The following is an 11,522-nucleotide window of genomic DNA, read 5'->3' on the forward strand; positions in this document are numbered from 1 at the left end:
TTCTTCTGCATATCAATGATATGTTAGACACCGCCAACATGCATTGCTATGCAGACGACAGCACTGGTGATGCCGTATACACGGGCCATGCAGGTCTCTCTCGGGAAAACGGCGACCAGTGCCGGGAGAAACTTGTGTCTTCTATCGAGTCCTCTCTCGAGAAGGTCGCGGAATGGGGTAAGTTGAGCCTTGTCCAATTTAACCCCCAGAAGACTCAAGTTTGCGCGTTTACCACTAAAAAAACCCCATTTGCCGTATCACCGCTCTTCGAGAACACTTCCCTTAAAGCCTCGCCTAGTATCGGAATACTGGGTCTCGAAATCTCGAGCAATTGCCAATTCCGTGGCCATCTGGAGGGCAAAGCCAAACTGGCTTCAAAGAAACTGGGCGTCATAAATAGAGCACGGCAATACTTCAAGCCGGCCCACATTCTAGCGCTCTACAAAGCGCAGGTCCGGCCTCACATGGAGTATTGCTGTCATCTCTGGTCTGGCGCACCCCAGTATCAGCTCGACCCATTTGACCGCGTGCAACGCAGAGCAGCTCGAATTGTCGGGAACCCAGTACTCTGTGAACGGCTGGATCATTTGGCGTTGCGTAGAGACGTCGCTTCATTGTGTGTTTTCTACCGCATCTATCACGGGGAGTGTTCCGAAGAGCTGTTCAACCTGATTCCTGCCGCCGAATTCCACCTTCGCACGACACGCCACAAGTTAGGATTTCATCCCCACCATCTGGATGTGTGGCGGTCCTCCACAGTGCGGTTTTCAAGGAGCTTTCTTCCTCGTACCACGAAGCTGTGGAATGAGCTTCCGTGTGCGGACGGCGGTGTTACCGGGACGATACGACATGGGTACCTTCAAGAAAAGCGCGTACACCTTCCTTAAAGGCCGGCAACGCTCTTGTGATTCCTCTGGTGTTGCAGGAGAGTGTGGGCGGCGGTGATCACTTAACACCAGGTGACCCGTACGCACGTTTGTCCTCCTATTCCATAAAAAAAAAAAAAAAACTTAAGTAACAATGAAATTTAAGATTTACCTTTAAAAATATGTACTACTAAGTACTGTTCTAAATGTTCTGTAGACAAATTGCGTAAAAAAAATTGCAAAATTTATTAAGCGATCTATGATCGCTTAATCTTTGTATCGTTTTGTTGTTTGATCGAGAAATTTTTGTAAGCGGAAAAGGAGCGTTCTACGTCTACTGGGGTTCCTGGCCAGAATTTTTTTAAGTGCAATGTTTGGGCATACTATGAAAAGCATCGAACGATGGGCGAGATCGAGCGTAAATATGCATAATAATAATTTCTAAAATATGCAACTACCGCTGAATAAGTACTAAATATGCAAAAGCATATGCAATATGCATTTGCATATAATCCGGTCTCTAGTTATACTACTACTAACATCGAACCGTGTGAACACGCTTTAAGATTTATCCCGTGGCTTATTAGTTAATTTTATTGTAACATGGATAAATGTAATAATAATTTTAAAGATTTTACCTCTGCACATACCCAACGTCATGGATATATTGTAGTATGGATATCCAATTCCCACTACAGTTCTGGTGAACCTCTGTTGTTGAACTGACTTGCTGTACAAAATTAGAAACAGCAAACATATTTGAGACTTGACTACGAACATTTCTCTATATACTTACATACATTCAAGCTACTATATTATGATGTGTATTTTGGTTTTTAATCTAATTATGCCTAAATCTAAGCAATGAGTTACTTGAACGCGTTTCGAAGTCTCCTTATACACTAGGTTTATGTCCTATTGTTTATGCTATGAAATCATAGCTGTGTTAAAAGGACGGCGGAATAAATTAACTAGATAAGCTTAGGAAATAATAATTCAATACTATATCAGTCATGTATTTTTCATTATCAACATTATCAGCCGGAAGACGTCCACTGCTGGACAAAGGCCTCCCCCAAAGATTTCCATGATGATAGGTCCTGCGCTGCCCTCATCCAACGTATTCCGGCAATTTTGACCAGATTGTCGGTCAATCTTGTGGGGCGCCTACCAACACTGCGTCCTTCGGTACGTGGGCGCTGTTCGAGGACTTTACTGCTCCAACGACATCTGTCGGTCGAACTTGTATTATGCACTGCCCATTGCCACTTCAGTTTCGATATGTCGGTAACTTTGGTTCTCCTACGGATCATCTCATTTCTGATTCGATCTCGCAGGGAAACTCCGAGCATTGCCCTCTAAAGGCGAGCGTTTACTGCGCGAATAATATTCCTATTTTAGTTTTTTTAGTGATACATTTCATTAGAAAATATACCTAATTTAGCGTAGTGCATGTAAGTGCAGAAATTAAAAATTTAGCACAATGGCGGGATAAATAAAATATGATTGATGTTAAAATTCAGCCATTAAATATAATAGTTTTGAAACTAGTTACAAAGTATTTTATAATCTACTTTATGTTTGGTCCTGCCTAGCCGAAACTTATCACTTTTTTTGGTTTGTCGATACCTGTGGCGAAACAATACATGTTTATGTTTACAAACCTAACGCACCACTAAGTGTTCTTGGTAGTGCCAGGTGGATAAAAGTTTTGAAAAAACTGCATCCAACTCCAGCCCAATTAATTTTTAGGGCTTTGAAATTGGGTTCATTCCGCATCGTTCATTTCATAAAAAGTTCACTATTAATAAAACTTCATTAAAAGACATTGAAGATTTTTATAAATTCAGACAAAATGTTTAATTATTATAAATAGAATGAACGTATCGCGCCCCTGCTACGAAGCCAGCATACGTCTCAGTGACAATCTGTTTTATATATTCTGGAGGCACTACAAATTCGTATTCATATCCTGGGAGCTCCAACGTATAAGTGTAAGGAATGCCGATAGCACGAGTCCAATCTCTGGATGTACCCGTAGTGTAGTATAAAACTTGAGCGGCGTTTCCAACGATGTACAGCGGTGCCTTATCCAGTTTTAGTTTATCTATGGCCTGCGCCATTGTTACACCAACAACTTGCAACATGAGACCATTTGATGGCAGAGTTCCTGGATAATAAGTTTCGAAGAATTATTATTGACGTACTGAAAACATGATCTTAACACATAAGTATTATATTTATGTTTAACCAAGTAGCACAATATATCATCCAACATATTGAAAATAAAAAATGATAAAATACTTCCAGATATTTTAGTGTCAAAAAGAATTGGATGAAATAAATTATAAAGAAGTACTCTTTGTAGTTTATGCTGTCCTATTATGAACTTTTCATCTCATCGGCTTTCAGATTAGACGTGGCACCAAAAAATTCTCCATCCTGGTTACCCGTTGGCCTATCATATCTATGTTAATGTGGCATCTACCAATAGATACTCTAAGACGGCTACCGGTTACAGGTCGATACAGTCATCACTCCAGCATCAATGATGTCATCCGCAGGGTATTTCCCGCTCCACACCAGCTGTAAGGAGCAGCGTCAAATATCACGGAGTTGCAACGCGGCCTATGTCGCATCTCTCTAGCTTGGTGTGTTGGGACTGCTGCAGCGGTTGCCGAAGACAGCAAACTAACTTATTCATTAGATTATAGATTTACGCCTCAATAGAGGTACTGGAAATGCAAACGCTGTCACTTATTTCGGTTAAGGGGATCAGTCTAGCCGAAAGCCTAGCTATCCAACGCAGAAATGAATGAGGAAGTAAGGTACTTACATGTAATTATTTTTACCAAATGGAAATTGTAGATATATTTTTGTTAGAAATGAGTAATTCGTGCAAAAGATACAACTGACATAATAATAGCCAAATTTGAATTTTGTTATTATCCTTAATAGCCCAATTTAAAATTTAAGTCTCCAATCTATCTACCAATAATGTATATTATATAGGTACATACCATTATTTCCCCAGGCGTATAAGAACATATTTCCATAACTGTGAACTGTGATGTAAAGCCGGACTCTATCTAAATGTCTCAAGATTGCATCTCGTATGATTCTTGTCTCTGGTTCAGAGAACGGAGCAGGACCTTCAAAGATAATCGAGCAAGGATCGGCGCTGGCAGGTCTGGTTCCGAAGTAATGATCGAAGTTACGGTTTCCATCGACACCGGGGCATTGGTCGCTACCTTCGTGTGCTGTTGATCGCGTTTTCCGCCATAAGCGATCCTGAAAAATTTACACTAATGTATCTTGCCGTCAATATTGAAAATCACACTATGCAAGATTTTAACTTCTTGAATATTTTCGAGTTTAGCCAGGTTGCTAAACGATTAGGTAGCTAACTGGAAATAGATCACAGCTAAAGCTAGACTCTGTGCGTAACTGGTGGTGTAGGCGTAACCTATGTTGCCGTTTTGGGAAATTATCTATTATTCATTAGAAAGTACAAATAATAATTGAGCAGTTTCTTGCATTGTTCCTTCTTTCTGAGAACACCATTATTTTTAGAAAATACATTATCTTATCACAGGCATGTTATATAAGATTTGTTTTATGCTGCTGATTTTGCAGACTTCTTTCAGAATAGGATATCTTATGTGCTTGAAATGGCTGCGGTAAATTTTAATTTAGGCCACGTATAAATTTATTTCCACGACGATCGGTACTGCGCTGCCCTCATCCAACGTATTCCGGCGATCTTGACCAGATTGTCGATCCATCTTGTGGGGGGCCTATCAACACTGCGTCTTCCGGCCATCTGTCCGTCGAACTATGTGCCCTACCCACTGCCACTTCAGTTTCGCAATCATTTGAACTATGTCGGTAACTTTGGTTCTCCTACGGATCTTTCGAAATCTTTCTGGGAGGCCTTTCTCCAGCAGTGGACGTCTTCAGGCTGATGATGATGATAAATTTATTTGCCACGCAACACAGGTATTATTTTTTAACATTGCCCTTATATCGAATATATCGAAATCCTATTGAAATGCAGTGTTTTGTTTAATTTTTCAGCTAGTTTTGCTTTACAAATAGCTCCTAAATGTCGTGTCGCTAGCCCAAGGATATAAGTTTATTTTGTTCATCTCAGTATATTATAAAATTCGTGAAATGTCATATTAATTAATAAAAAACATTACCTCTTTCATTGAATAATCGTAGCCATCTGGATTGACCATTGGAATGATAATCCAGTCAATGTTTTGCACAAGATCGCTGTCTGTCACATCCACAACCAACTTATGAATTAGATATAAAGCAACCGGAGGGGTGACCCATTCTCTAGCATGTATGGTAGCATCAATTACGATGACTGGTTTACGAAGATCTTCAAAACGACTTGACGAAATTCTCACGTATTTAATCTGTTTCCCTTCGTAGCTTAAACCGGCGTTAATTAATGTCACTATTTGGGGGTATTCTGCAGCAAGACTGTCCAAGTAGTCATTGATCTATAAAATAAATAAATATAAGGATATAAATAAAAACATTGATTGCGTTTAATATTTGCTTTACGTATCAATATATCGAGCGACATTCTGTTCTGTGGCCACTTGGAAGAGATGGCCAAATTGGCCTCTAAAAAGCTTGATGGCCTCAGTAAGGCGCGAGAGTACCTATACCACTTCAAGCCACCGCCCGCAATTATATAAGACGCAAATTCGGTCTCACATGGAGTAGGTACTGCATTGTTTTATTTGACCGCATACAACGGAGAGCGGCTCAAATCATCGACGATCAAATCATCACCGAGCTTAGCTGAGCTAGAGGAAAGGGTTATCTCTGCATCTATGTTCAGTATATGTTACAGAGAGTGCTCAGAGGAGTTTTTCGGGCTGACCAGCAGTCGAGTTCCACCAGCGAATATTTCGTCAAAATGCTAAATTCTGCTGCTGCTAATGCCATTTTGACGTCAGGCATTCTACAACCGCGTGTTTTGTGAGGAAATTCTTGCCGCAGACAACCACTTTGTGGAATCACTTACCGGTTGTAGTTTTCTCCAACCGCTATGACTAAGGGTCCTTCAAGCTATGGACTCTAAGCTTGGCCGGCAACGCATCTCTTGACTCATGACTTGATTCATGGGCGGTTGCTTGACCACTCTCTATTACGTGAGTCCCTTTTGCCCCCACTTATATAAAAGAGATGCGATACATATTATATCAAATTTTTGTTCTGTTATTGCAATTGTTAAGCAATTTTGACGCACCAGCAAGATGAGCAATTGTAGTTTTTTTTAAATTACTGTATTTTCATTACAATGATGACGTAATAACGTCGTTGATCACAAATGATAGTAATGCTCACCTCTTGATAGTCGTAATACCTCTCCCATGTCATAGAGCTGTTGCCATTTTTAGCAGAAGTTTTAAGCTTAGCAGCTTGTTGTTTCAAATCCTCTTCCCGAAATATACTGTTAGGACAGAAAAAAAAACATTTTTGGTAAAGAAACTGTACTGTGTAAGTCACTCAGAAAATTTTTGTCGGATATAATCATAGGATAGTCAAGCGATATTCCGAAAAGGAATAAGTTGGGTCGATCAGGGGCTTACACCAGGAATTTCGGTAATCCACCTTGCATTACCAAATTTCCAGGCTAAAAACCAAAAGATCACTTGGTGCGGCTTTCAAGGAACTTTCTTCCGCTAACAACCAAGCTGAGGAATGAACTAAATTGTGCGGTGTTTCTATGACAATACGACATGGGTACCTTCAAAAAAAGTGCGAATACTTTTTTAAAGGGCTTTTATTTTCCTTTGGTATTGCAGGTGAATGTGGGCTGCGGTGATCAAAAAAGATCAATTGCACATGCACTTAAAATCTTTATTTCTTCTATGCGTATGGCAAAGCGGTTAAAATTTATCGTATATGCCTTTGAATATAATGTTAATAGCGTACTGATTCAAGCTCAGTCACTATAATATAGGCATAAGAAAACGTATTTGCGATAAATAAATCCGTGACATAATTTTCATCAAATGTAAACCCGATTTCCTGTGAAACACATGGAACAGTTGGAAGTTTATATGATGGAAAAGTTTACTTGCAAAGGTTGTTAACGATAGAACGTAAGTAAGAAATTGATATTAAAACGAGTTATAATGGGATACCAAGTGAAAGTGTCAATACATTCTTTTATGCGCTGCCAGATTGTCAATAAATCACGTCTGGCTTTTCAATGAGTGCTGGGTATGCAAAGAAGAATACTTACTCAGCTAAATTATCAGCGACTAATGTATAGGGCATACGTTTGCTCTGAAAATAATTAAGCCAGCCATTTCTTTCTTCTGGTGACAGTCTCAAGAGTACTTCCACTTGTCCTGATGCTGTAGTTGCTGCAGGCTTTATTGAAAGGAAGTCTAATTTTGCCTCTAATTCAACAAACTCATTGGATGCTCCAGCGACTACATAGAGCTGATGCCTGAAATATAGCAATGATGATTTTTAGTCATTATCAACACGAATCGTAAATAAGTTAATTGAATTTTATAGTGCCACTTAGCTCACAAGCGTGTACTTTAATATATCTTGCAAATTAAGACAAGATAAAATCAAACATGGCTTTCTTTGTGTCTTGGTTTTTCAATTTGTACCAGTATTACGGTGTTTCTAGATCGATGTTGACTTCGAAATGTAATAAATTACATTGTCCGTTTGCAATATCAATATTTGCAATGCGGAGTTTTTTGCGCAGGATGCTTACTTGCGACTCGTATTTGAGCGGTTTTTTGTTTGCATGAATTAAACATCGGATTTTATTAAATTAAAAAATCTTTTACCGAGGTGCCTTTGTAATACTCTACACTATTTGTATTATTTACATGTTAGAGATTTCCACCTAAGTACTCATCATATTTTAGTAGGAATATTCCTTTTGTCGAGTAAGGGTCAGAAAGAGCGCAAAAAAAGAATGCTGGGAGAGTTTCTTGCGCCGCTTCTCTCTCAGAGCCGCCATTAGTTTCTGAAGCGGTAGTAGTATCTAGTATATTAGAAATGACATCAAAAAGAATTCTAAAGGAATCAATTTTGAGAAAATAAATGCCTTTAATTCCTTTTAAAGAATTTTACTAAATTTCACCCGCGAGACCACTTACGTGGGCGTGTTAATAGGTACATTATGGATCATTCAAAAATACGTTTTTGCTTTATTTCTTTCATGTTTTCATTATCAGTTTAGATTTCAAAATTATTGAAGATTTTAGATTATTATTGATTTATTAATAGATTATGAACAGAACAACGTCTGTGGGGTCAGCTAATATAATGTAAATGGTGAATTTATTATTATTTTATTATAAATAAAAATAAAAAAGTTTTATTCTTTATTATCCAATCAATTGGTTGGTGTCAACAAAAAAATAACAATCAATTACAAGACTTAACAAGAATTATTTCTTTTGTTTATTGCCTTTCCATATTTATAATTGTATTGGATCCTTTTGTGTTGATTAACCTACATTTATGTTATCTACATACAATTAGAATAAATGTCAAAAGTTTGATTAGGTACACTAAAATTTGATTTAATGTGATATTGTCCTCTGACGCAGTTAATCTGTCCGCAAGTGTATATTTAGTTAGTTTGCAAAACTTACCCTTCGTATTTTTCATGTCGGCCATAAACCGCTGCTACCAGCAAAAGCAAACAGCTCAACAGCCGCGCCATTTTTTTCCAAACTAAGGACCGACTGATCAAAGACTACCTACTGACCTGTACTACCGACCTTTTAGAATATTGCTAAGTAATCTATAATATTATCATTATCATTTTAATCTACAGTCGGATTATGTAATAAAGACATAAAATTTCGGTTTTTGTTTGTGTAAGTAAGCATATTATGGCATTAACCAATAATCTATTTTGTTTCAAGGTCATAAAGTATTGATCGACGCATGCCTTTATTTAACATTTTAAGTTAGATTGTTAAGTCGAAGGTTATTAATAACATAACTAATTGAAAATCGCGATTATTTGTTTTAATAGTCCGTTAACTTAACTCGGCACCTAGCTCGAATATTAGTTCTAGGAAGTAGGGTCAGCAAGAAAAACTCAAAAATAGAATTTAACCTCGCACTAAATTTTCGATCCAATTTATTTTTGTACGGCTTAAAAGGCGCACTTTAGTTTCGCAACCATTTGGTCTATGTCGGTGACTTTGGTTCTCCTACGGGTAGCGAAGGACTATTCGTCATGGCGATCTTTGGGGGAGGCCTTTGTCCAGCAGTGGACGTCTTCTGGCTCAAATGGAATGGAATGTAAATATAGCATTATTATTAATTTTGTTATTAGCTTATGTTATTTCACCTGTTGTGGATAAAATATGACCAGAATAAGTGTAATCTACGTAATCTGTTATACTGTTTAACGGCATAATTGAAACCTTAACATGATTGGCCATCACTTTCGTTTCCCAAGCATTTTTTGATAATCCAATGCTTAAAAATATTCCGGTTCGAAGCGCGCCCGCCACGTGCAAATATATTTTCAGTTTTCGAGTTTATATGTATTAGATTCCTTAATATGTAGTAGGTATTCGATGCTTTATAATGTGGGTACCGCTATGATGTTACTAAAGAGTATGGTGAAGAGGATGTAAATACTAAGTAATAGAGAAGTTGCTGCGGTTTTTCTCCATCCACAGAATAAACAGAACAGATAGAAAGAGAACATGCAAATAAAATAAGCCCATTACAAAGAACAAAATTGCATCCAGGAGAGAATGCAACTCTTATTGCTAGAGTCACAAAAGTTTATAAATGTATGTTAGTAGACGGAGGATAAGTTCCGGTGGCGATATTCTGTGGTTTCGTAATAGCCAATAATCACGTAATAGACAAGAAACATCTATCACCCATTGGGTTCCATTCTTGTCCATAGATGTTGCTTTTGTTTTAAAGAAACAATACCTATAAATTATACAACAATGTCATTAGGTCAAAGTCGGGTTACTTAAAGATAGGACCTTTATAGTATCATACGAATTATACATTATTCATGGTCTTGTACTATATTCATTGTATTGTCATTTTAAAATGATTTTCCTTCTCAGATTATTCTCAGAAGATAAGACCTGCCTACTTTGTTGTTTTGCTATAGGTAATTGGTATACTTACAAAACTGACAAAGAAACAAGTAAGGGCTCGACAATTATATGTATATTACTTAATGTTTGTTTGTCTACAATGGATTTAACCTCCGAATGGTCCGATGCTCGTTCCGGTCGATACTAACTCCGACAAATCATGAGTGAAGCCATTTTAGACAAAAAAAAAATTGAAATGTCTCACGAAAGTTTTAATAATTTAATTACCTACGTGATATATATATATCTTCCAATCAAACACCTCATAATTATATATATATGAGGTGTTTGATTGGAAGGATTTTCACCCAATCTCACATGATAATAACTCACGTAATTTTTTTGCAAGAAACAGTAATGAAACTGACTTAAATTAAGTTAAAAAGAGTATAAATTAATCTAAATTAAATTAAATATGGAACAACGAAATCACATAAAAAATATGCATTTGATAAAATTTCATGTGAGTTAGACTTCGGAGGGAGAGAGGAATTGTCAAAAAGTCGCCAAAATTGCCCCCTCGTTGTATATGGATGCCCCCTTGGTACTTTATCGTAACAAAATGTAATTTTATTATAGATTGTAATTCCGTCATTAAACGATAATTATTATCTTATCGATGTTTTTGACTGACGAAATGAACATAATATAACCCAGTGAAGAAATTGCAGGGATTACTAGTAATGAAACAGTAATCGAAGCAATAATATGTGCGATGAACGCAAGTATTTATTATAAAGTATATTATTTAGTTATAGCATGTCGATAAATACTTTCAAGTACATTTCGTAAAAGGAACAATAACTAAAGGGAGTAAAAAGGCAAATTGATTGGTTACAGCTGTCCCACGACTGAAAACGAATTTATTTTTGTGTAGGGTACTACGAAGAATTGGTACAAAGAGGGTACCGGCTCTACCAGAGCCGGGGAATCCCTCCCCGAGCATTCTCGCTCGGGCTGCCCCTCGTATTCTAGGGAGGGCATAGTACCGCGCATGTCAAAGGACAAATAGGGCAGTAACACCACGGCATCCCGCTCCACGCTTAATATGGACTTTTGTAACATCAGGAGAATTCTCTCCAATTTAAACGGCAAACCACCACCACCTTGGGACGGCGCAGCCGGCCTTGTGTTTCCTTACGGAGACGCAGATATCTCGACCTTGCGATGCGTCATATATTTTAACGTACTCCTGTTACAAAATTTTTTGGCAAAAAATTATGCTCAATTTGCTCAAAATTTTGAGGGCAGGGACCTATCCAGTCTCTGGATCCGCGTAGACTTAGAGCACCGTATCCGCATCTATGCGTTTGTCTACAGGTCCCATAGTGGTAACGCAGAAACCGATCATCTCATGGGCTGCGTTCAAGCGGCAATTGACGACGTGCTTGCACAGATCCCCTCCGCTGGAATCGTAGTCTTGGGTGATTTTAACCTTAAAATTGTTCACAATACCGAATGGCTTGGGTCACGTACCACAGACTACGCAGAAACAAAAAACATAATAGGA

At 37.9% G+C, this 11,522-nt stretch overlaps 1 protein-coding gene across 1 annotated transcript; it reads right to left on the reverse strand.

The window, feature by feature from the left end:
• Positions 1-2,690: 2,690 nt before the first annotated feature.
• Positions 2,691-8,667, reverse strand: LOC126972609 (carboxypeptidase B-like). The gene is made up of 6 exons (XM_050819465.1): positions 8,525-8,667; positions 7,141-7,350; positions 6,237-6,342; positions 5,069-5,380; positions 3,887-4,157; positions 2,691-3,036 (listed from the first exon to the last, which is right to left on the reverse strand). The coding sequence occupies exons 1-6, from the start codon at positions 8,593-8,595 to the stop codon at positions 2,726-2,728; spliced, it is 1,281 nt and encodes a 426-aa protein (XP_050675422.1). The 5' UTR covers positions 8,596-8,667; the 3' UTR covers positions 2,691-2,725.
• Positions 8,668-11,522: the final 2,855 nt, after the last annotated feature.

This window comes from Leptidea sinapis, chromosome 26, assembly GCF_905404315.1.
Source record: "Leptidea sinapis chromosome 26, ilLepSina1.1, whole genome shotgun sequence".
Lineage (NCBI taxonomy): Eukaryota > Metazoa > Arthropoda > Insecta > Lepidoptera > Pieridae > Leptidea > Leptidea sinapis.